Here is a 26,164-nt window from a genome sequence, read left to right as displayed (position 1 = left end):
TGTCCAGTGGATACTGAAGATCCGTTGAAATGCCAAATCATTGACCAATTGGGCGATCAAAAAATGCCTATTCCTTGTTTTCCAATAACCATTTGGAAACGAAGTTATAAACAGAGATTGGAAACATATGAAAACAATATTCACTTTGATGGGATAGAAAACAAGCCCCATACTTTGAAGAGGTTGAGGAATGGATAATGGGCGTGATTAAAAAACCTACCTTCCGGTGAAGGGTGCAGATGTTCGTTTGTTCTTGCTTTTTGATTAAAGGGTGGCAACAAAATCTTTAAAAAAATAGCAATAACAAATACCTGAGATTCATATTACAACAAATACACATTCTACAAGGTAAGGTAAGCCAATTAAGACGACTTTGAAGAAAGAAACGATTACAGTTTTACAAAACATTTTGGTATGATACAAAGTTGAGGTGGTCATGACGATAGATGTCGCTTGTGTTTCACTCGCTTTAAAATGCATCGACGAAACCGTTGACCCAGTGCTTCCAATTTCTCAAATTTCTCTCTCTTTGACTTCTTTGATGCCGTTGAGGTATTCTTCTTCCCCTTTGATGATTTTGCAGATTTCCTATGTATTCTTCTAAGAGGGGTTGCCAACGCTCTAAACGTCATCTGCATTCACAAAGTTCCATCTTAATAAATATCTTAATCTCCTTAGGAATACAAACAGAACAGAAAGGAGAAGAAGGCGATGTGAAGAACAGTCATTGATATTCAAAATCAATGCCAAGAAAACTCATTTGTCTTGATAAGACCATTTAGCTTGCTTTCTATGTTAGTCATAGGCTAAATCACCAAGAGTGAATACCACATCGAAACTGAAACAATCTGTCTTTACCCGATCAAAACAATCCTACATTAGAGACAGACCTGATGTCTGCTGTTCGTGGTCCTTGTGCATTCAGCAGAAGAGGACTCCTCATCACTTCCTCCTAGGGAAGAGCATCTGCTCCAGCTCTCCCGTTTAGAACTAGAATAGGAACAGCATTCCTCATTCTCCTCATTGACTTTATCCTGGCAATAACAAAATCTCAAATTTTTCAATGAACCCAAGATATAGATTTTAAACTTTTTACTTAATTCACACCAGTTTTCTTCATTAATAATATCTGGAACATAATTAGTATGGTTTTATCACGGATAAATAAAATGCGGGCTGGTTCATGACAAAGATTAGTTGCATTAGTGCATTATACCCATTGGATGTAGATCACCCCACTCATGATAAGGAGACGAAAATTTCAGTCAATAACAAAATGTGGCTGATGGATTAACTTATAAAACAGAAAAGAAAACTAAGAGGTGCATTCTGGTCACTCTTGCAAAATAGCTATACATGTGACTTTGTAGAACACATATTTCAAATTTAACATTGTTGGAGTAATCACCTGAATATGAGGCTCACTGTCATCATTCACATCAGTACCCTTCACTTCGTCTAGTAATGCATCCTATAATTATAGCAGAGATAAGATATTTTTCTTTAAAGTGGTGCTGAGCTCATAATGATGTGTGCGCTAAAACGAGCATGTAAAAATGAAGAGAACCAAGCAAACTTACCACACCATCAATAAGTCCTGTATCAGCAAGCATCTCAGCTACAGACTTTGAAAGGGGAACTGTAGTTTCAGGTAAAACCAATTAGTGATGAACAAGAAATAGATCACTCTAAAACATTGATCAACAACAAATTTAGTTAACCTACACTACACAGCATTGTCAAGCTTTTCCAAACTAACAGAATGAGCATACCTTTTCCGTTTGGTACATCTGGAGGTGCTGATGATGAACTTGCAGCATCAGATCCCACAGCATGTATACCAGTGATGATCTCATATAGAAGTCTCTGTAAGAATAAAGAGACACCCATTCACCAGTGTTACTAATGGAATTAGTGTGGCTCTTTCTTCGAAAAAATATGATTTTGAATTTGAAGAGAATCGGCCTTGTCCACGTGCTTGGCATGTCACAACCCTACATTATTTGTAAATTGACTCTTGTTCGCAGCCTTGAGTTTCAAAAGGCTACAAGTCCACCATCTTTACAAAATTTGAAGGTCCTTTGTGGATATTTTTCTAATCGATTTTGATGTGGAAAATAAATGAATTAAAAGAAACCCTGCCAAGTTAAGTGTAACAAATGAAATAATGGTTTCCTTATTTTGCTTTTCCTTTCTATACTTTTCCTTTTATTGGTATATTATAAGCATGATATGGAGAAATCACCTCATCCATACCCTCGCCAACTTTCAAATCCCCCAAATCATAATACTTGTCGAGTGAACTTGGATTTGTTGATTTTATTTTTGGAGGATGAAGGATATTGTAGAAAAAAATGGAGACAGAATCATAATAAAATTGTGGTCTCGGGGAGTTGTGGTCTCCATCAAACTTAATAAAATTCTTATCTCCCTGCATAACAATATAAACCAGAATCAATTAGCAATCATCTTTGCCAATAGTTAAGTACCTGAACAGAAAAAGCCTATGCATAAATTATATTTAATTTAAGCGAGATATAAAAACTGAATGATACAATCCATTTTGGCACAAACTAAAAGTAACAAGAAGGTTCTTTTGAAAGAAGAAAATACTGCATAGGATTTGAAGATGAGCTCTGTGTGATGTGGTTGAATGAATATGTCCTTAGTAGCATGGCCAAATAATGCTGGTATGAAAGTCTTGGGTGCCACCTGTAGAAGTGGCAACAAATCGAGACACAAGTGCTGTTAGAAATCTGCATTCTCAATAGTGCAGAATTAAAGGAAATTCTAAACAAATCAATCTCTTTCAAGGCATTTATGGTGCCACAAACTTATGGACTAATGTTAAAGATGGATAAGAAAAAGAAAGAGAGATGCGACTGTTAGATATCATATTAGAGTTAGCAGAAGAGAAGCTATTTTAACCAGCTTGTCATGATTTTTATTTTATTTTTTCATTCAAAAAGAGTGAAAGATCAGTCTGCATCAGTTGCAAAGGAAAAAAACAAAAGAAGAAGAAGAAGAATGAAGATACAGAAATATTTAGACGTGTATCTACACAACAAAGCAAATCCTCAGAAATGGAGTGCAGAAGGTGCACAGGCAGAAAAAGTGTGGAAGCGCCAGTAAATAGATCAGGATGTTATGAAAGTACCCAAAAAGTATGTTATTCTTGGCTAAAGAAGATATTCCAACATTAGCTTTTGATGTTGCTGTTGTTGTTATTGTTTTGTTTTAATTATATTATGAAATGAAATGCATGGCAGAAGGAAAGAAGAATATGGCACGTCAACACAGTATATCAAACCTGTAGGCAATTAAGGTCCATGATGTCAAACTTAGCCCTCTTCTGAATGACACGCCGCATGTATTGAACAGCCATTTTTACCTAGCAAAGCAAGAAGAGATCTCAGAGCCAAAGCCAACATCAAGTAACCATAAACCCAAAAAAAACTACAAAACAATATTTTGCATTTATCAGTTGTAATGGATCTCTATTGAAGATTCTTTGATATAAGATGTTTTTCCCCCAATTTAAAGGAACTATGGATGACGGGCAGGTTCCTTCCAAAATAATTAGCCTGCAAAAGAATAATTGCTGATCTGATGGGCCCATTTTTAGCCCAAAATTACTAGTCAACTTCGGAGGGGTATTAACCAACCTGTAAAGTAAAGAGATCTCAAGCTGTTATAGATGTAAATTTTACCCAAACTAACACCCCCAATTATGTCTAGGCCCAATGTGACAAATAGAAGGATAGGTATGAGATTTGGATTACATGGTCAAGGCCCAAATTGGTATGGACTTGGCCATGATACTATGATAAATAGGGCTCAGTTCTATACCAAAATAACTAGTCATCTAAGGAAACCTATAACCCAACTTATAAAGCTAAATTATCCCAAGCCATAACAGATGTAGGACTTACACGTTCTAACAAGCATTTTAGTCCTTTTTTTAATATGGACCTGATCATGTTGATCGGCGATCAAGATGAAGGAGGGACTGATCACCAGCTTCTGTTTGTGATCAAGCACACTTCTTTTTCAAATGTAAGTTGTCACTTAGCTGGTTTGGGAAGCTACTCTCCATTTATGGACCCCTTCACATTGATTGATAACCAAGCCAGAGAAGGGAATGACCACCAACTTTTCTTTGTGATCAAGCACTCTTCCATTTTATCTGCCAGTTTTCACTTAGATCACTTGGAAAGATCGCCCTGCTAGTATTTTATCCACTTCCAACAAATAAGCCAAAACCAAGTTTTTATACCACTTCTGCTGCTTTTAGGTGTACTAAGAAATGTCTGATGTTCATAAAGTGAAACACAATTCCAAAATTTCAGGCTTCCAACATTCAAAAATAAAGCAACACATCGATAGTGGCATCAAAATGCTTATTCTCTCATACTGGAAAATAAAAAAAACACAGAGATAATGTTGAATTTCATGTCCATCTAAAATGACAAGCCAAAGCTATGAGGTCTGTTCTCATCAAATAAACGTATGATTTTTGGAACATTAACCTACTATGGATTATTCTCATTTGCTTGTCCCATTTGTTTGTGAGTAAAAAGACCCACATCAACTCAATGCAGTTCTTCATGCCCTTCAGTTGTACCATCAGCATCTTTCTAGCGCGCGTCTACAAATCTGCCATAAGCTGGGGTTCCAAATTCCTCAAGTGACCTTGGCATCACATCAATGCTTTCTTTGAAATTTTTAATCTGCCATCTACAGTTGTTTGTAGATTGTCCCATGTGAAAAGAAGTGCTAACGGCCTGGCTCACAAGCTAGCTAAGGAGGGGTCAATCAACAATCTCTCACTGTGTCGATTCCCCCCTCCTTGTAATTTGCCTTTTTGCCCTTTGATCTAATTAATCATCTTTTTTTTTTTTTACAAAAGGACCTACATTTCCTTTTCAATAAAAAAATCCCGCATAAACTTCTCAAAAAGAAAAAATTCCCACATACCCTTTCAAAAAAATAAAAAAATTCCACACATGAAAATGACTTGGGATTCCATTTGTTAATGATTTGGGATGGAAACATGGACCAAATTTAATACTGTAATACCTTTATTTTAATTCTGTAAGTGAAAGGCATTTTAGTCCTTTGGAATCATAACTTAATAAAAGGGAAGAGAGGGCTAAGCAATACATTTGTGCTCTCAGTCCTTCCTCTTGTTCCTTTCATGTTCTCCTCCTATATGGCAGTCTTCTTCTTCTAACTTTGGTTTGTTAATCTCTCCTTTGAACCACATGTTGTAAATAGAAAACACATAATATGAGACCCTAAAATTGTAACATCATTCTCCGAATCCAGGCTGAACAAATCGACTATGGACCTGAACTAACAATACAAGGTATAAGATAGGGCCAACAAAACATATACCCTGCTACATACTATGTTAAAGTTGGGTCCAGGTTTATTTTAAAATGACTAGCTGAAACTAGGAGACCTTTTTACCCATCTAATATTACATAATTATGTAATTATCAACCAATGTGAAATTATTCTCACCACTAAAGACCAAAAGGTTTTGGTACTATGGTAATTTTTTACTATTGGGGATTATTTTTCATGTCGTAACCTGGGTTCACAGAATCTGAGGAAACCAACAAAATCCCTTTTTCAACTTAAAACAATCATGCAACATTTTGGATCACCAAGAAGCAATTATAAGTGCAGACCAATCACAAATGCACCTAGCCTCCTTCAAACAACCAAGATATTGGTAACTTTTTTTATTTTTTATTTTGAAGCTTTATGCACAAAGAGCACTTTTCAGAAAGAAAAACCTTTCTTTGGATCCCAGAAACAGACATCATCCGGCCAAAACCTCCAAGTTGCATCCTTTTATTTATTTATCTTTTTCAATGGTCCAAGATGCATCTCCAGTATAATTGTTACTTCTCTAAAGTATGACAACATAAAACTTTAGAAACTTGCTTAATTACTTAATCAACTTACTCAGAAGAGATTGATGGAAGTTTCAAAAAAAAAAGGAAAAATAGATGCTAACGTCTTGCACAGTCGTGAGAAGCAACGCATGAGACCAAATTAAATACAAGAGACCAGAGAAGAGAAAAAGATAGAGAGAATAACAAAAGGCTTACTGTGAATTTAGGAAGTCGGATTTTGTAAACATCAACAAGTTCCATCATTAGATCAAACAAATTAGAAAATGCGCTGTCCAACACGATTCCTGCAATGGATGGGTCTTCAACTCCATAAAGAAGGCTGCATAATATTTAAAATGGTAAAAATTTGAGGAAAGCAACAATAATACATAGATAACAACCTTAGAAACAGGGTGAAACAAACAGTAAAATATGAACTTACACAATGGACAATGAGTTTTTCCATGTCTAAATTGAAATCAAATGCTCCAAAAACAAAATGCACACAGAAAATTTACATGATTTGACCCTGGGAGTCTAATCCACAGACGCAAAGAGAAAGGGAGAGATTTTATTGGATGAAGATAATTATTTTATCAATTACGTGTCTATTTATAGGCTAAAATGAGAATATTTGCATCCTTAATCAAGGTAATCAAGAGATTTTCTCTTGTTTTTTTAGCAATCAAGACAAATCAATTCATTTTCCTAATTTATTACATAAATTAATTACGAATTTACAAAATTATTTATCTCTATCTTCCCCCTCAAGTTGAATAGGGGTAAGAGGAAATTCAACTTGAAATTCTTCAAAATAGAACATCCATCATGTGAAGGGAAGTTTCTTGTGCTTAGCATCATCAATAGCACAAAGAATGACATTGTGGTATGGTGAAATTCTTGAGGATGTAGTGATGAGAATGGAAGTGGCTCATCCGACTAGCACGTCTTATCTCCATCCTGTAAAAGCGTGCTTTATGCTAGCAGATGATGCAAATATAGAAAAAATGAAAAACGGATTGAAGAGATGAAGTGAAATAATGATGGAAGTGTCTAACGAAAGAATGACGTATATATATATATATATATTTGTTAAAGTATAGGATATGAGATTGTGTCCGTCACACAACCTTTATTCCTACTACCATAAAGAAAATCTCACTACGGATCCAGGTATGACTCCCTTCTCAATATGTCCCCCTGTTTAAAATAATAAATATCTGATTTAAAAAAAATAGTAAAAATTTGGTAAAAATCGAAAGAAAAATGAGGCGAACTGGACTGATTTTCTTTTGAACCAAAATCAAGCCAGTTTGGGTCAGAAATTGAGAAAGAACCAGACCAACTTGTTGTAGGCACTTCATTGCCTATCAATTGGCCATATCATCTTTAGTCTATTCTTCTTGATGTAAATATCTCCTCCTAGAGGAGATTTCTCTTAATAAAGTTCTCACTTCTCCTTGTTTTCAAATAAAAAAAAAAAAAAAAGATGCAGGATGATATAAAAGTAGAAGCAAGTAACAAGAGACCAATGATATCATTTGTCCACGCAAGGCATCTCCACCAACCTTTCAGGATATGCAATATCCACATTATAAAGTTACAAATTCATATAAGAATACCTAGCTTGAAGAAGATGCCACAAACACTTGCCACAGTTTTTTATGAAACACAAAAAGACTAATGGATAAACATAGAAGAAATTCTTAAAATCAACAACTGTACCTTGTCACTGCACCCATAGATCGTCCCCACAACCCTATGCATGATATTTTCTGAGTGCTCCGTAGATAAGAGACCACAACCTTCAGATCATCTTTCTGGCAAATTGGAAGAGGATTTAGTCAAACAATCAAAAAATGAACTGAAACATACATGTCCACACGATCAACATACCTCATGCCAACCAAGGCTGACATAATCACCACCGGATAAACCAGAGCCTGAAAAATCCAGAGCAAATAATGTAATATTGGATGGAAGTAATATTACAGCTGCCTCATTAGCATCTGCTCTACACCCACTGCATTGATAAAGGGAAAGAACTTCAGGCAGATACACCAACTTTTCCTTTTCAACAAATAAAAATATGGTGCAATAGATGAAAAGGATTATGGATATAGTATTCTACGTAAAAAAATAATGCAAACAACAGATAACTGGAAACATGTGAACCTGTTCCCATGGCAATAAATAACACAGGGCAAGGGGGTGTTTTCTGGAAAATGAGAGGGAACATAGTGACTGCACTTCAAGGTATGTCCACTCGCATTTTGCAACTGTTACATAAGAGAAGAGAAGGCACTAATAATTTTAGAAGTGTATGAATTTAGAAGGGGTGATATAATATATAAGTTATCTAAAAGCACAAACACATACACATATAGATAGTATCTGAAACATAAATATATATAATATTTGGAAACAAAAAAGAAAGGAAAAACCTCTATAACTGATCTCCGTACTTGCCTCCAAGTCTTGCCGCTGGTACTTTCTGCCTGCAAGAGAGAATTCTTTCTCCCATAAATATTGATCGGGGTTGTACTCTGCCCTGTACATCCACCACATCAGAATCACATATATGGCCCAAGAAGAAAAGCAAAAAAAGTTCCAAAGTACCTGACATTCCACAATACGAAGCTAAAAACATATCATAAATAAACCATGAGCGAAAAATATTAGGGGCTGTTCATCTTACCTGATTACCTGATTATCTGATTTTCCATTTGCCATTTATTAAATGGAATGAATATGGAAAAAATTCTTTTCATTCTGATTAGTATATGGGTAATTCGGTTAAGATAGCAGATTACCTCTTATAAATCAGAAGCTATGAAATTTACCCATCCACATCCAATTATTTGATTATCCGAAAAGCCTACGGGTTTTACAGTAATTTCCAGTATAACTATAAATACTCTCTATTTTGCCCTAATCGCATTCTCCCCCTCAATTCCACCTTTCAGCCATTCCTCCCAAGCAACCAAATTTCTCCCCTCCCTCCACAAACCACAGGCAATATTGATTTTCCTCCATCTCTGACTCCCTCTATTAAGAATTAGACGCCCTAATTCTAAACTGACGAGAACAATAACAATAATCGTACAAGAAAGGAAAAGCAAGCACGTGAACAAACAAGATTTATACAGGTTTGCCTCAAGGTGAGACTATGTCCTGTCTTCCCCCGTTGCAGTAATCCACTATGAAGATGAAATCGTTTACAAGAGAGATCACACACACTTACAGGTGTTGTTTTTCTCTAACCTCTCTCTGCCGCAGTTGATGCTCCTCGGATGATGATGATTGTCAAAATGATAAAACCCTAACAACTACGCCCTCATATATAAAGAGAAAATTAGGGCAACTGGATTACAAGTGTGAAATCCCCAAACTACCCTTAATGACATAGTAGTCAATATATCGTGGATTCGCCTGGCGGCTCCGCCCCCAAACCCCCTGGAGGGGGCTCCCCACCCCCTTTCCAACCCCCACAATGACTTTACCGCGAAGGTCAATCTGCGCTAGAGAGTAAGGTGTTAATTAGGCTCTACAACTTAACACCCTCAACCGCCGATCTCTTTTTTTTTCCCTCATTCTTTTCTTCCTTACCGGCAAACATCTTTTCTATTATTGCCAGTCTCCATTCTCCACACTCAACCCTCATTCTTCTCCCGCCAATCCCTCACCGAACCTCATCTTTCATGTTCCTCACTTCCTTACAAGCAACGGTTGTCGGTATGATTTGAACTTTAATTTGTTGTAATATATTTTTTAGAGTTAAATTTTATTTATGGTTTTCATAGTTATTCGTTGCCTATTTCGTGCTATTACTTATTTGGTTCTTAGATTAGTACACATTAGGTCATAGATTTGAAAAGGAAGCTGGTGTGGTCGCTGGCTGCATGTTGAGTGGCTGAACAATCCATCCGACTATGTGCCCTTTCTATTTTTCATCTCCTTATTTTTATCTGTTTTTTTTTTGTTTTTCCAAATGTCTAATGATGAGATTTTTTATTCATTCGAGATTGGAGATGCTCCTTTTGGTTTTTAAGATTGTTTTTTCAATATGAGATTGAGTGTTTTTCTCTTATTTTTTTGTCTTCCTATTAATTTTATTCATCTAATTACTCTATTTGTTCAATTGTTCTAATTGAGTAGAAAATAGAGATTTGAGATTGGGCAGAGGGGATTACCCTTTCAGTCTTTCCCCTTTCTCTGTTCTCTCATTCTATTTATGCTCTATTAGTTATTTTATCGAAAAAGGGGTTTGCTTTTTCCCTCTTTTTTCTTTTTTGAAATTTCATTGTCATTCTCACATTGCCAACATTTGGTCATTTCCATATACTCTTGACTCTTTATTATCACTGGCCAAATTTATTAGCACATTTTTTGTGGTAAGGAATTTATCTCACTATGACATTCCAATGTGTTTTCTCCTTTTATTTGGATAATCTATTTACTCTCATCTATGTTTGTTCTTTCATGTTTTGCTATTATTTATAGTTTCCCTTTCATTTTCCTCCTTACTTTGATTATAAATCAGATTGGAGATGCCTTTACCCCTTTATGTGGTCTCACATTTATGTTATTTATGCTATTTCTTGTGATAGGTAATAAAAGTCTACAATTTTGTGAATAGAGGACAGCAAGTAACACATCTCATGTTTAATTTTTGATTGGGTAAGTTTTTTAACACATGTATTAGAGACATTAGTGAGCAAAGGGGTGCATTATAACTTCTTCTTCTTTTTTAAATAGGATGCATTATAACTTTTAGCATCTCACATATGTAAGTATTAGTAAATTGCTTATTCTATTTTTTTTTTCAACTTTGAAAGTGAAGGAGTTTAAATGGTTGGATTTTTGTGCAATTGAATTTCTTTAGCTCAAAGTACACATAATTTATTCTAATTTGTAGATTGAAAATTTAAGAGAATTTTTTTATTTTCTTGATCATTATTAGAGTGATATGACTGTGATTGCCATGTGGTGAGAAGATTTGATTGTTATAAATATCCACCACATGGTTTTTTATATGATATATGTTTTTTGAATAAAAAAAACATATGACACACTCATTATCAACAATCTTCCCAATGAGATGTTCAGAAGTCCCTGAGTCAATGATCCAAGAAGGAGAAGAGTCACAAAGGAGAGTAAGTGACATACCTATGGTGGCCATGGTGGATGAAGAGATGCTATGAGTGGTAATGAGCATATTTTTCAACCTTGGACAGACTTAGTTAGTAAGGGTTTTATTTTTTTGAGGGTCGACCTCTTTTGAGACTCAACAGACTTGATTCATATGTGTTGATCGACCATGAAGTTTCCAACACTTGTCTTGTTCATGATTAGACAAGTCAGAATAGGTGCAAGAGCAAGAACTGAGGAATCAGATATACCTCGGCCTTTATTGAAATTAACACGACATCTTCCAACTCTTCCTTGTCCCCTTGAAGTATTAGGGGATTCTCCACCTCGAGAAAACATGATATAGGTCTCTGAGTGATTTTGATATTGAGTCCTTGATTCTTCTTTGATTGGAACTCGATACATGGCAGCACAAATATCATAAAAGGAAGTCTTAACTGTAAAACTGAGGATTAGAGATTTTGTCACTTCTAAATATGACTTTATATTAGTTAAGCAAAATGCTTCAACCAGCTCTTCTCGTTGTTTTTCTTTAGTGGCCACATCAAAGGTGTATGGCTAATCCAACTTCTAATCTTGCATGTATGCTCTAAATTAGCCAAAAAGTTCATTGAAGTTGCCTTCTTGTTTTGTAGTGTACATGGCTAGAAAATATCATAAAGTCTTTGAAGACTATCATTACTAGAATATATCTGAGATAATTTTTTACCGTATCAAGATGTACAACATTATTAGCCATGCTTCTTCCATGGTATTGATTTTCTTTGAGCCACCTTTTGTAATTTGTATCTTCTTTATTAAGTGGTGGAGGAGATTTGATAAGGTGATCAACAAGATCTTTTGTAATAAGAAACCTTTTAATTGACTAAGCCCAAGAAAGGTAGTTTGACACCCCTTTAGTAGGTATAGTGGTTATTTTTAGGAAAGTCAATTTTTCCAAGACCAAAGAAGGAAAGTAAGTATTTTCAGCCATAATTTGGCTTTTTATTATCAATGATCTCTTAAAAAAAGGAAGGAAAAAATTCTATAAGATCAAATTTGGGAAGTTCTCAAAAAGGACTGTTTCACTTGCTAAATTAAGCATAGGAATGTAATGAAGGAAAGTAAGAGCAGTAAGTTTCCTTCCTTTTTTCTTCCCTCCTTTTTTTTTTCTTTCCAAAAGAGAAAGGCTTCAGCCCCTAATTAGAAGTCCATGAAATCTAGAATTTAATTTAGGAAATTCCCTTTAAAGAATACAAGGAACTCAAAAGGACATACCTTAATTCAAGAAGGATTTCCAGCCATACAAAAACACAAGTTTCCAAAAAGAAAAGGGGGGAACCACCACGTTTTTTAGGATTTTTAGGAATGAAAAAGAAGGATTCTTAATTAAGAAAAGTGGCTGAGATAAAAACGCAAAGGGGATTTGAGCCATCAATTCAAGCCTTGAAGAGGGAAGTCTCCCATCTAAAAAAAATGAGCTCCTTGTATGGGACGGTGGAAAAATGATTTTTTGGAGAGGATTTAATAAAAAAAGAACTTGTTGATCATCTTCAATAAAACAACTCAATTAAATCAAAGTTCATAAGGAAGAAGAACTTTATTTAGGAGGAAGACACCAGCCATGCTTGATTAGCCATGGTTTTTCCATCAACGAGTTCAATCTCCTCCTAAGGAATAATGTTGAGCAGCCTTCAAAAAAGGCCCTAAATCATTAGCTCTGATACCATGTTGATTTCTAGGGCTTTCTTCACATAACTACAAGGGTCTAAGAGAAGAGAGAAGTGGGAAGAATAGAGGATAAAAGGGGAGAGAGAGAGAGCTCACGCTCGTGGGGAGAGAAGAAGAAGAAACCAAGGAAGAGAAAGAAGAGGAAAAGAGAGGTGTAAGGACGAATTTGAGCCAAGAGGAAGAGGTTTGAATGCTCTACCCAATGCCTAGAGACTGTATTTAAGTTATGGGTAGGTGTTTACAATGTTTGCAATGCCCTTAAGGCTACATGCTTTAAAAAGAAAAGGACATAAGAGGATAAACACCAGCTTATATAATTATACTTCAATGTCATCTATATGAAAATTCTCTTTATTCACTAGTCATGCCACCCCTACACATGGGTGACATTTTAACATACACATTACAAGAACAATTTTAATGGCCAATCTATTTTAGGCACTTCTCACTTAAACTATCACATAAAGAAGTGCTCTAAGTTGAAACAAAAAAGGGTATATTCTAAATAAAAATGTTCTTGAGTGAGCTCTTATGTGTGTGCAGGATTGGTTGAGATTCGATATTCTAGGAAAAAAAGTTTACTTTGTTTTAACTTGTTACTTTATTTATGGTACATATTTTATCATAAGTTCACATGTGATATTTTATTTCTTATGTTTAGATTCTATTGAGGATTCTCTTGGGGTATTTTATGTACACATGTTTCATCAAAGTGTGAGGACACTCAATCAAGCATTGTGGATAGCAAGTAAGTTTAGATTTATAGCAAGGTATTGTAATCTTCATCTTTTTAATAACTTATACATCTTCATTCAAAAAAAAAAAAAAAGAAGTAAGTTTAGGTTTAATCTTTGGATTGTTTAAATTATTTAATTTTTATATTTAATTTTATTTAATTTAGGTATCATTTTGATTCTTTATGCCTGTTTGTAGGTGAAAGTGGAACAATTTTGAGGAATTTGCAAGTTCATAATATTTGAAAGAGACTTGATTTTAGAGACTTGTTCTTTAGTGTTGTTTCTCCAAGTCTTGTAATCAATTGTTGTTGATGTATTTTTAATGTATGGTATATGGTTGTGACTTTTTTGTAGTTTGATATTTTTTATGTCAAAGTCTTTGAAATTTTATATGCAAGGTGCTTGAAACTTTAATTATATTGTGTTTGTATTTTAAAGTTGTTTTGTAATTCTTTTTTTGTTTGAGGTGATATATTGTGTAATCCGTACTAAATGTTTATGTTTTTTGCATTATTTTAAATGTTTTATGTATTTTATATTTTGAATATTTTTTTATATTTTTATACAGGTTTTATTGATAAACATACTATTATTCCATTTATTTACCTGATAACACATTTTACCCAAACGAGAATGGGTAAATAACCGGTATACGGAATAAGTAAAAATCTATTTGGTAGATTGGTATATAATCAAAACAGTAAGAGGTATAACTTCTTCCATTCCGTTAATATACTAATTACACCCCTAAAAAGATGGTGATAAAACATTTAATTTTATATATACACTTTAAAAAAGTCTCTCTCTAAAGTTTCAGTGAGGTGAAAGAAATAAGACTATGAATAGAACAAAGAAGAAAAACAATACATATTAGATAAAAAGTGAAAAATGTGAGTATCCACCAGAGAAAAGAAGCATTCTGCAGTGAAAGTTTATAGACCGGAAACAAGTATAACAATGAGAGTGATATCCATAAATTCAAGGGACAAATGGAACCTAGACCAGAAATGCCTCCAGAGAAATTACTGCTAAGTCTTTCTTTGTACTAGTTGAAAACGTTGTAGCACGGAACATCAGCTATCACACATTCATTAGCAGTGATAATTCCACGTTTACAAAGATGTAGTGGCACCATCCTTAGTGGCAGCCATACTAAAATAAGCAAGAATAGAATATCCATGGTCAATCAAAATATTACAGAATCCAAGGAGCTCTTCCACTAATCATTATGTTGCATTCATAAGAGGAAGGCCTTTTCCTGAAACTTGTCAAGTACAAACCATTTAACCTTGTTAATATAAACATCACACCAGATAAGAAGGCCCAAGTTTCCAACAAACTCAATTGGAAAATTAAGCATTAGTGATTGTTTCTCAAAGATGCAGCTAAGATCTAATGAATGAGAGAGTCCAAAGCGCACTTATAATTGTTACTAGGAGTCACACAACGGTATTAATCCTAATTCTTAATACCAAATTCCAGATAAGAAAGTAAAGGAGTCAGTTTTTCAGCAGATTGAACAATACTATAACGGAAGTAACAAAAGATGGTATGAACACAAACCACATACAGCAACACAATGTTCTAGTAAAAAGTTGACAGTAAAACTTAGTTACCATTCGACATTTGAAGATAAATTGGTATAATCACTAAATAAATATTCAAATTATGATTAGAAATAAGAAGCAACGAGAGTAACAGATCGCATATGCGTACCTGGGAGGTCGAATCACAAAATTTATGAACTGCTCAATCATCCTCTTTTTGGTACCTGTGTCTCTGCCTGAAGTCCTAAGAATCAGCAGAGTCCCTGAGAATATGAGGATTCAAAATTCCACCGTTCTCCGACTCCAAAAGTTCTCAGTCTCAGTACCCGGAATTTAACACAAATGCAACTTCCGGCACTCAACTTCCTACTTTGAAAAATCCCGCCAAACAATATCCTTTGAGGATACCAGAATGGCCTGCTCAAGGATTTCCCGGAAAATTCGAGATAACTGGCCTTCGACAATACCAAATCCAATAAGCAGATATCCTTTAACAAAGAGTCAGAATTACGTAGTTTCGGAAGACCTCAAACGCTTCACTTAGAAGAAACCTTGACGAACAACTTCTCAATCATACACCAGTAACACAAAATTCCTAGCTCCACTCCTGAACATAACACATTATAAACCCCGCATCTGTTCAGCTTCATTAGAAAACAAAAAGTTCTGCAGGTCGCCTAGAATCTCAAAGTTACAACAAACCAACCAAACTTTAGAAACAGAATAGCATCTTCAGCTTCACCGAAGATAAAAGCTCTGGAACCTCTACATACCATCAGAACAGCCAGGGGATCCTTCATTACACCGAAAAAAACCCATCAGCAGAGTTGGAAAATTTTATGCGATGATCACATCCTCAACAGCAACGTTAAACTTACAGATCCCAATACCCAAACCACCCGTAATTTATCAAAAACTAAAAAATGCATGCAAAAAATCCCAGATACCCATCATAGATCTCAAATTCTGCAGTAGAAAATGCCTCGTGACCACGCCGAGCTGAAAGCAAAGACGAATTGTATAAAGAGCGGAAAAACAATGTCGGCAAAAACGACAGCAGAAGAAAGGGAAAAATGTCTTCCTCACATTTTTCTCGTCCGTTTTACTTCCGGTTCGGGAGGAGGACATAAACGACTTTCGAGCTTGGTCACCAAAACAACAGAAAAGCAGCTCGAACGAACATGGCCGATTTGAGGCAATGAATCCAGTGACCTTCGCGATCTCCATAGCAACTATTTCTAAGCGTAGCACGCGTATTTTACTGGATAAGACTGCGGGTCCGACCGCGCTCCACTAATCAAGATGGATGTGATGAAAGGAGCAGAACTACCTTTGGTGTTGGCCATTTTTAGTTTATCCAGCTAATTTCTCATGTGGACTGTTGCGCAGAATTGTCATTGACGCGTTTTACTCGGCGAAATTATATCTGATTTTCCGTTGTTTCGGTAATTAAGTCCAAACGAACCGGAAAAGAATTTCAGAGTAGACTAACTAAATCCAAGTGGAGACTGGCAGGCCGCCAGTCGGTCAACATTTTTGAAAGAAGACGAGGCTCAGTAATGGCAGTCATGTAATGCAGAGACGGAGATCCAGATACCTGAGTCTGAACCAGGCGATGACGGAGATTCTTCACCTCTTGCTACCAGGTAACGAAGTCGCAAAGGTTATGAGCTCGTTGGGAGATCACAAAGGGCCAATATGCTTTAGCTTTTTTTTATAAAAAGAGATTCCTCGTTGTTGGACTCATTTGTAAGCTGCTTGTGAGCTCCACTTGAGTAGTGATCTATGCAATATTAAACATAAAGGTAAGGAGTGGCTTGATGTGATATGATAGTGCCTTCGTGCTCGACATCTAATGACGTCCGTGATTATATAAAACTACATTCATCTACCTAGTACAAGAATGTTATGAAAACAACTGCTTTTATTTTTCCTTTCGGTCGGAAAGAGACCGTGTCAATTGCCCTCTTTTTTTTTTTTTTTTTCTTTCTTCGAGAACCAGCTCGACGGAAAGAGAAACCTCTCCTCACACTACTTGCACACTAGAAGAGGCGAGGAATATGTTTTAGGAAATCAAACCACAAGCACGACCCCCTCAAGAACTGAGAACAGCACAGAATCCTTCCATAATTTTATTTAACTTTCCTCGTGTATCTAATTAAAATTCAAAATTTTTGGAGCTTCCGTAAAAAAATTTACTTAGTTTCTCTATTTGTTTATCTGAGTAGTTAAGAGCTTTAACGTCTTCAAAATCGTCAATGGGAACAATAGTTAAAAACCATGCTACGACTTTGATGGCATGGTTGTCAACAAACTCCATCTTTAGCAAAATTCGAGCAATCAAATTAGGAAGTTAGGTCATACCAGGATACATTAATTACACATTTAATGGAATCTACAATGCTGCCACGCCATATAAAAAATCAACCTGAGGTCCTGATAACGAAGACCACTTCAATTTAGACGTCACATACTTTTCACAGCTGATAGAGGAGAAAATTCAAGTCGCCATATCTCTTTTATCTTTTATTTACTTTATATTCGGCAGAATTATAATACTACCCAACATACCAAGTATGAGAGAGGCTGGCTAACCCATCGCATATTTCTGGGTCCAGGATCGTGCAGTTGATTCATACTTGGCCCTGTCAGTCTTGTACATCTGAGCAATCTCGGGCACCAATGGATCATCTGGGTTTGGATCGGTTAGCAGCGAGCAGATAGACAGTAGAACCTGTAATGCATGTTATCCAAGATGAGCATCCCCTTCAATTACGATCATACATCCGAAGATGAGCAAGAAGAACAATAAAAAACCGTGATAACAAACAGACACGATCACCTTGGATATTGTCAATGCAGGACTCCACTGCTCTTTTAGAATATCAAGGCAGATGCTACCATTGCTGTTGATGTTTGGATGAAAAACTTTGGTACGAAAAGCCACCTTGATCATCAATAGATCCACCAAATTAAACATCCGATTATAAGAGTATAAATTTCAGTGTTCCGGGTTATTAGTTAAACCATTCTGTTTGGCTCGTTTACACAGACCAGATTCTTGTTTTTTCCTTCTTCTTTTTTCTTGTTCTTTTTGAGACATACCTACACTTCTTATTCAATAAGATAAATACATATATGGCAAATTTCCCATACCAAGAAAAACGTTTTAGGGCATTTTACAACAACCTTGATCAATACAATACGCAGGAAAGTAAAACAATGCTCTCAGAGTTCCCTTATACCTTAAGGCTCCTTTGGTTAAGAGAGAAAAAGAACAAACAACAAAGGATAGAGGTTTCCAAGAGATTCTCTTTCTTGTTACTATCTTGAAAGACATACAAAAAATGACTTTCTTTCTTTCTTTTGTTTTTACTTTTTATCATCCACACAAAGCATAAGAGGTTTCACAGCCTGGACTATCACTACGGTGATTGGTCAATGTTAAGCATTGCCAATCTTGCTAATCTTGCTCCAGTTTTCTCTCAACGTGTATTCTTATCTCTTTTTCAAATTTTCCATTTTCATCTAAACGACTATTAAACTCAAATTTCACATTCATAATAAGCAATTTGAAATGATGAAAATACAAAATTGTAAAACAAAACAAGAGAGAGAAATATAACGTCAGCAAACAAACACATTAAAACCTATATTCAACAATACAATAAATTTCAGTTGGTTGAGATGTCTATAAATATTATAAATCATGGTTAAGGTGACATTACTTCTACTATTCAATGAGACTTTCAATAATCATGTCTTTTGGAAACCAAGTTCTTAAAAAATTCATATAAATTGACTAAATATTTATTCCCTTACCATTTTAAGCTATCTTAGTCACATTTTTTTTTCTTTTTGAATGTTGAAACCTTTTTGCAATGATGAGACTAGAACCCAAGACCTCAAAACTAGAATCCCGTCCCCCCATGTGACCATTCAATTGTTAGAAGGTGTAATTTGTCTTTACATGGGTTTACAGGAAAGTATTTTTTATAAATTTTATTTCCAAAGGTGTAAAAAGAGTAGCGGCATTAGTGTTTTATCATTATTTAAAGTTACAAATAGAAGACACAAGGAAACCCTAAAATACCCCTTCCAGATTTTCAACATGAGTTAATTCCTTTCCATCTCTTTCTTCTTCTAAGCTGCCTTTTTTCTTCATTGTAAGTTCATAAATTTTCACATGGTAGCAGGGCGGCGACAGTCCTGAGATGGAGAAGGACATGATGATAGAGAAGGAAAAGAGAAGGAAGAAGAAGAAAGAACACAAGTTTTCTTTCTCATTGATGTTTCCTTGTCCCAACACCAGTTTTTTACTTGGAGTTTGCACCATCATACCAATCTTCCCACATGCAAATCATATATTGATGGAAAGGTCACTGAATCTAGTTTCCAGCATAAAATGAATTTTGGCAATTGAGTTTTCTAAAAAAATAAATCGATATCTAAAACAGTAAAGGTTAGGTAGTAAGAAAGTTTCGAATGATAGCAAAAAGCTTCAATTTTCGCTATTATTTCTACCATCAAGAACAAGAATTTATATCGAGAATTATATGTCAACAAAAAGCTATAAGTCTATTTTTTATCCCCCAAGAAACGGTTTCACTATTTAATTTTTCCAGACAAAGATATCTACATCAGAATAATCAAAGTCAAGTTGGAAGGCTACTACACGAGGAAACTAGAATTTTACGCCCGACTTTTTCCTTCTTTTTTTAAGTTGCTATTCTCATTTTGTCTATGTCTCCTATTTTCTTTCAGAACCTAGTGCATTCTCTACCAACATAGAGTCCTTTTTGCAAGAATTTCTTTTTCAAAGCTTCCAAATTAAATTTGGAGTTTATTTTGTTTTTTCTTTCAAAAAAGTTTCCTATTTTGTTTCACAGTTGTCTCTGTGCTTGATTAGACAATGACTCAATTTTGCAAGGATTCTATCATCACTTTCATTAGGTATCTGTTTTTCTTACATTTGCTGCTACATGTTTCTGTGTTTCATGTGTCTATTGGTTGTTGCTGCAATCTTGCAGCTATTGGTGATTTTATGCTGGCCTCACAAGTCATGGTTTGATCATCCAGCAAGTTAGTATCCTACTCGGTTGTATCTGAATGGCTGGTTTTCCTTGCTTCTATTATTAAACAATCTGATATCAATTTGTTTAGAAGAGTTTTGTCACCTCTACTTGTTTCAAACAGCAGCTGCTTGTTGCAGAATTCAATTCAAATCACTTGTTGTTGTTAGTCAAAAGTTATAGGAGAGAACTTGGTTAAATTTGCTACCTCTCTCTGCTATCATGTCAGGTATTGTTGCAGGCAGCAACAAATACAAAACTTAATGGTGTAACTTATGTACTCCTTGTTTTAGATAACTAAGATTTTGATGTCATCACTACTTGCACAGATATGTGGCCTCAATTAGTCTTTTAACTATTGGTGTATTATTCATCCTGATCAACTCATCTCTTGGTAGTCCATATATATGTGTATAGGATGAATTCATGTTCAAACTCTTGTAGTACTTCTATTGGTAATGTTCTTCTTCTTTTTGTCACTTCAAAGCAATGCCCACACCCATTACCCATAGTAACCCTTTGTGACATGCCTTTTTTGAAGAATTGAAAGATGTACACATGTTTTTTGCTGCTTACAAGTATGCGTAACAAGAGTCAATGTGCATGACCTTCTTCACTAGCTTCGGTTTGAGTCACTGCAAGGGTTGGTAAGTTAAGAAATTAGTAAGGGGTTGAGTTCTTGTGTCAGTGCTTAACAGATGTCGATCCACTTGTTTGTTGTATGGGATTTATTGTTGGGCAAGGATTGATGTTTCTTCTCTCATAAATGTTATTTGTAAGTTGGCTCGCTTAATGTCATGGATCCTCAGCTTAAGGGAGAGAAATAGGAGGAGTACAAAAAAAGGTGGTATTTTGAAGAGCCTAAAATGAAAAGTTCCATGAATGATGGATGAAGAAGAGTTGCACAAGTAATGGTGAATTTTTTTTTTACCAAAGTTGGTGACTAAAGTAAGTTTTTTATGACATCCAAGAAAGAGGGAGAATGGAAGATGAAGAACATGATTATAAGACTGATTACATAACAATTTGAAGTAGAACAAGCTGAAGCTGAAGAGTTGTGAGCCAAACTAAAGTGAAAAAAAATTTCTTCTCTTTATTGATTTTTATTTATATGCAATGTAACAAGTTGAAGTTATAAGATCCAACTTGAGGAGTGTTAGAAGATGTAACTTGTGTATACATAGGTTTCTAGGAAAGTGTTTTTATAGAATCCTATTTCCAAGGGTGTAAATGGAGCCTATGCATTAATGTTTTTTATCATTATTTTATGCTATAAATAGAAGAGAAGAAGGAACCCTGAAATATCCCCTTCCAGAATTTCAGCATGAGTTGATTCTTTTCAAGCTTTTTTTCTCCCAAGTTACCTCTTTTCTTCATTGAAAATTCATAAATGAAACCCCCCCCCCCCACTCACCCTAAAAAAATAAAAAACCAGCTCCAACCTACATAGAAGCGTAAATACCTTGGGAGGCTTGAATGGATAATCCGGAGGGAAGTGAATAGTCACCAGAAATACACCACCTGCAAAAGGACTATCTGTAGGACCCATAATAGTCGCTTGCCAGTGGAACATATCATCAGCAACTGGACCTATAACAATGAAAAATCTACTCAGATACCATAAAATATATGAAAAGAGATATTTCCCAATTTACCAATATATATACCCCTGGTAGTTTAATCACAGATGTTTGATGACTATTTTTCGCATACAAGTCATGCATGTATGAATTCCCAAATATAATTCAAACACAGAGAAAAGAAGGATTGAAATAGCTATCTCCAACACAGGTTAAATTAGTACATGATGATCATATTATCAAAAAAAGTAAACAATGATGATAATGATAATCATGATCTTAATGAAACCCCTTTTCTCATTGTTATAGAAAAACGATGGCAATCGTGATCCAAAAGCACATGGCTTCCATTTCCTACTTATACAACTGAATTTGTTTACACATATTAGCCCGAGCAACAGAACCTTCTCAACAATAGTCAGATTCCAAATATAGCATTCCAAAAACCAATTAAGATCCAAAATAGACTGGAAATGGAAATACAATGTAAATAAGCACAGGAAATTCAAAACAAAAGAAGGGAAAGAAAAGTTTTCAAAGACTTCTACAAAATGCTAAAGAGACTCGCACAAGGGACCATTTAGGGATCTACCAAAAGCAAACAATAAAGAAAGAGAAACAAATAAAAATAATTTTTATAAAGCAGTTACTGCTAATCTAACTATCATAACGTATTAGTTAATAGCATTTCAGATAGACTGGCCAAAGGTGTTTCCAAGAATCATATAATCATTTGGGACTTTTATCCCCTTTCCTCTTTGAGGCCTGAGAATTTTCCTCCCTCACCTTTGTATTGTTTTCTTTCATTTGCAATAGAATTTCTCATCCATGGGTTCTAAGAATAAAAGTATTACTTAATAATATATTTTATACCTAATTAAAATGTCTTGGTTAAACCAAATATCTAAATTTTTCTTTTTGAGGACAATATCTAAAACGTTTTCAATGTTGATCTTCAGCATTTCAAAACATATAAACATATGTTTCACCAAAAACGCATAAATATATGCTTCACATGTTCACATGAAGTTTTACATAAGTTCTAATGACTTACAGTAAATGTTTCCTATATGTTTTATAAGATTGAGAAAAGTTTAACAGTCTTCAAATATTACAATCACGGTACTGTAGAAAACTAATCAATACACAACTGAAACTGCATGTAAGAAGTCAATTCCATATTTAATAATGTTAAGGATCTAGTTACATCAAATGGTGTTAGAAAACCTCAGATGTGACAGAGGGGCAATTTCATCATTTAACATTGGCAACTGTTTCTGCTGTTTATATTGTTTTATTCAACATATTTGATTATGTCTTTAGACTTAGTTTCATTCATTTTGATTAGGTATATTGGGAGATATAAGTAGTTTTGTGTCTTTAAGAGTATAGGGGTATTTATGCACTTTGACCCATTTTCAATTAATAAGAGAAGAGGAGTCGAGCTCTCCCCCTCAACGAGAATTCTCCAAAAGTTTTTCTCCCTATTTTCCTTTCTTCTCTCGCCCTTCTTCAATCTCTTCAATCTTTCCCATTTTGATAGAAGGAATACAAGGCTGCTCAATCAAGTTTTACAGCACCAGTGTCTCATCATCTAGGACCCCAAGTGCAGGCTTTTCTTAGCACACTGAGAACAAAGAATGCAGAAGATACCAGAGTACCAAAAGTTATCACATGCTTCAGGAACTTTGAACAAGAAGCACACCCAAAATTATTTTTTTCATAGTTTTGGCATGGTATGCCATAATGTTAAAACACATAAAGCATATCGTGCAACATATATCAGACATAGGAAAGGCCAACAGACACTGTATCAACCAAAATTGATCATTAGGGCCATATCAGCACTACAATTGATATGTATCAGCTTGTTGAAGTGTCTGACAGTACATTTTAGGGGTTTTATTTATACTGCAAAACACAAGCACACTGCTGAACAACCTTGGAGAGAGAGAAGATTATTTTCCAAGTGATGCCTATTATGGTAGAACCACAATCTTATATAGATAGATCACACCAAGGTGGATTTAATTGTTTTACACATCCACCAATAGAATATTAACACGCTGCCTCTATTATTGAGGCGGTTGCAGAGTCATGCCTCCATTATCGAGGCATGGGATATCAGGAATAGATAAAGGTCGCTCAAACAGGGTGACTGTGATATTGTTTTGTTTGCAAATAGGCCAGCTGTGCATGAGCTATTGATAAGATTTGTTCTTTTTCTTTGCCCATTTGGGGACTGGAGTCCTGGAGCCAAGATCTTTTTTAGTACTGGATGTCATATCCTGCGACATAGAAAAAATTATCTCTTTTTGTTTCTGGTCGCCATCATATGAATCATGACAACCATGTAATATGCCATAGTGGCTTATCTTCTAGTGGTTGGCTATCCGGAAAAGAGTCAGCTTGCTCATCATCAGCAACAATATCTGCAATATTATCATCATTGTCTTCGCCTTCGCCAGAACGAGCAGAAACAGACATATCACCTTTTACTTTATCCCTGAAGGACGAAGCACTGTCTTACTGAAGTGTTGCCATGATTGACAACGGGGGAGGATCCCATAAATTCATTTATAGATTCCTTCATTGAATCTAATAATTTGATCATTAGATCTTCTTCCAAAATTAGATTCCATAGAAGCCAATTACCTGGAAATTTCAATTTTGATTTGAAATGGTAATATTTCCAGACAGTAAAACTGAAAGCACTGCATGAAAAGTAACTCAACTCAGGCGAAAAGCCTCAGCTTAATAATTAAGAGGAAATCATTTCCTTGATGAGAAGGGTAAACGATGTTGGCAACAAACTACATGCCCAAGCAAACATTGATATCAATCAAATCAAGAATAAAAGAAAAATAAAAAATACTGCACAACAGTAATTAGGGCCCTGATCATCGCCTTTTCAAAAAAGGACAGGTAATCAGGGCCATGATCAGCATCTTTCACAAAAAAGTAGTAATCCGGACCCTGAAGGCACCTTTTCATTTCAAAACTCACAGAGCAATAATATGAGTATAATAAAGTTTGGGGTGAGAAGCAACAATTTGCTACAAATAGACTGGATGCAAATCCACAAATAATGCACATGCCGCATTGAGAGCAAAGAAAAAATTGTACAGATAAGAGTTTATATTCTGTGGTTGCAAATATTATCCACAAATGAATATTCACGAATTCCCCAATGACAAAGAACAAAAGCAGTGGTTGTACAAACCAGCACTGCAAGAGGTAGGAGGGTCCTTTTGCAGATCCTTGAGCTCCTTCGTAATCCGTTTCGAAGCCATGAGACCTTAATCAGAACCAGCCCTGCATGAAAGTACGAACTCAGGCACTTGTACAAATAAAACCATCAGCCAGTAAACCCACCCAAACGACAACAAGAATGACATGCACGGACAACACGAAGAACGGCATGCACGGCCTACATGAGAGAACACAATTATAGGGCAAACTTTTAGGGGAATTTAAAAGCATTTACAAGATAAAATAAAAAATAAAAAATAAAAATTGAGTAGTCTGCAAACATAGAGATGTCGACACACTAAACCCCTTATACTCCCCTCCATCCTAGCCCAACACGAAATTCGTGATCGATTTAGAGAGAACAAAAAGTAACGGTAAAAAGTTAAAAGATAGCTTTCCCGTTAAAACTATCCGACTGAGACTGTAATCATCAAAAGGAACTACAGTTAAGACAACAGTGGCAGATCAGAACGGGGAAAAAAGAGGTAAAAAAAACAAAATTATTTTAAAATATATAGTAAGAGTACACGTACGATCTTCTTCCCAGTGACATCAAGGAAGCCACAACAACGAACAACAAAAACAATAAAAATCAAAATCGTTTAAAACCTCCATTCCAAAACACACACACACACACACACATAAAAAAAACACTAATACCTTCGTCTCCATAATCTAGCAGAGAGATATAGTTTCGGAAGAAACAAAACCAATTCGAGTGACTTCGGAGCTCTTACCTGTGCGCCGTCTCTAGGGTTTTATTATTTTCTTATGCTTGCTCCGCCAAAGTGGAAGGTACTCGCTTGACTCCGACTTCGGGCAATTTAAAGGCACCAGGGCATTAAATATTCGAGATAATTCCACGTAGGATTCTCTGTCAACAGCAATTAGAATTTCGAGTAGGAAAATGGATGACAGAACTAAAAATAATTAGTGGCAGGAAATGTTGGACCACACTATTGGAACGTGTTCCAATAATATTGCTACCGTCCCTCTTAGACCGTGACTGCGGGCCTCGTGTGGACCATTTGGTTATAATAGACTAAAAGATAAATCGGACGTCTTCTATCGAATAACTCGATCGAAGGTTGGCTCATGTAGGGACGTTATTTTTAAGCCACTAGGTTGTTAGGTTCATGTCTAATTTTTTTATAAAAATTGCAGATGTTTTTACACACTTATGTCTAGTTAGTATCTTTTTCTAAAAAT

The 26,164-nt window shown here is 35.3% G+C and overlaps 2 protein-coding genes across 4 annotated transcripts; both read right to left on the bottom strand.

Annotated features, from left to right (window-relative positions):
* Window positions 1-317: 317 nt before the first annotated feature.
* LOC137941296 (uncharacterized) lies at window positions 318-16,203 on the bottom strand. Of its 2 annotated transcripts, XM_068786643.1 has the most exons (16): window positions 16,138-16,203; window positions 15,999-16,050; window positions 15,221-15,845; window positions 8,376-8,457; window positions 8,082-8,185; window positions 7,803-7,929; window positions 7,632-7,726; window positions 6,123-6,246; window positions 3,311-3,391; window positions 2,614-2,712; window positions 2,246-2,431; window positions 1,773-1,866; window positions 1,581-1,639; window positions 1,409-1,471; window positions 891-1,034; window positions 318-632 (listed from the first exon to the last, which is right to left on the bottom strand). In XM_068786643.1, exons 3-16 carry the CDS (start codon window positions 15,259-15,261, stop codon window positions 435-437), a joined length of 1,497 nt encoding a protein of 498 aa, XP_068642744.1. In that variant the 5' UTR covers window positions 15,262-15,845; window positions 15,999-16,050; window positions 16,138-16,203; the 3' UTR covers window positions 318-434. The 2 variants fall into 2 exon arrangements, with proteins under 2 accessions (XP_068642744.1, XP_068642743.1); XM_068786642.1 differs by having other exon boundaries at window positions 15,221-15,658; window positions 15,825-16,151.
* A 1,169-nt stretch (window positions 16,204-17,372) lies between these two features.
* Window positions 17,373-25,781, bottom strand: LOC137941813 (ubiquitin-conjugating enzyme E2-17 kDa-like). 2 transcript variants are annotated; one of them, XM_068787400.1, is made up of 5 exons: window positions 25,693-25,781; window positions 24,927-25,018; window positions 21,586-21,713; window positions 17,894-17,998; window positions 17,373-17,785 (listed from the first exon to the last, which is right to left on the bottom strand). In XM_068787400.1, exons 2-5 carry the CDS (start codon window positions 24,994-24,996, stop codon window positions 17,642-17,644), a joined length of 447 nt encoding a protein of 148 aa, XP_068643501.1. In that variant the 5' UTR covers window positions 24,997-25,018; window positions 25,693-25,781; the 3' UTR covers window positions 17,373-17,641. The 2 variants fall into 2 exon arrangements, with proteins under 2 accessions (XP_068643501.1, XP_068643502.1); XM_068787401.1 differs by lacking the exon at window positions 25,693-25,781 and adding an exon at window positions 25,616-25,664.
* Between the last annotated feature and the right edge of the window lie 383 nt (window positions 25,782-26,164).

The sequence above is a fragment of the Aristolochia californica genome, unplaced genomic scaffold, assembly GCF_029961685.1.
Source record: "Aristolochia californica isolate CCGP_79_NKW_82.1479 unplaced genomic scaffold, dmAriCali1.0.hap1 SCAF_9, whole genome shotgun sequence".
Classification (NCBI taxonomy): Eukaryota; Viridiplantae; Streptophyta; class Magnoliopsida; order Piperales; family Aristolochiaceae; genus Aristolochia; species Aristolochia californica.
The sequence above is the reverse complement of the archived record's forward strand: the minus strand, read 5'-3'. Positions and strand labels throughout refer to the sequence as shown.

Coding starts and splice junctions, on each gene's coding strand:
- LOC137941296 (XM_068786643.1), bottom strand. CDS start 15,261: ATGATTGAGCAGTTCATAAATTTTGTGATTCGACCTCCCAG. Junction 8,458..15,220: donor TTTGTGATTCGACCTCCCAG/GTACGCATATGC, acceptor GTGGATGTACAG/GGCAGAGTACAACCCCGATC. Junction 2,432..2,613: donor TCATCTTCAAATCCTATGCA/GTATTTTCTTCT, acceptor ATTGTTATGCAG/GGAGATAAGAATTTTATTAA.
- LOC137941813 (XM_068787400.1), bottom strand. CDS start 24,996: ATGGCTTCGAAACGGATTACGAAGGAGCTCAAGGATCTGCAAAAGGAC. Junction 17,999..21,585: donor ATCCATTCAAGCCTCCCAAG/GTATTTACGCTT, acceptor TTGATGATCAAG/GTGGCTTTTCGTACCAAAGT. Junction 17,786..17,893: donor CTGCATTGACAATATCCAAG/GTGATCGTGTCT, acceptor CATGCATTACAG/GTTCTACTGTCTATCTGCTC.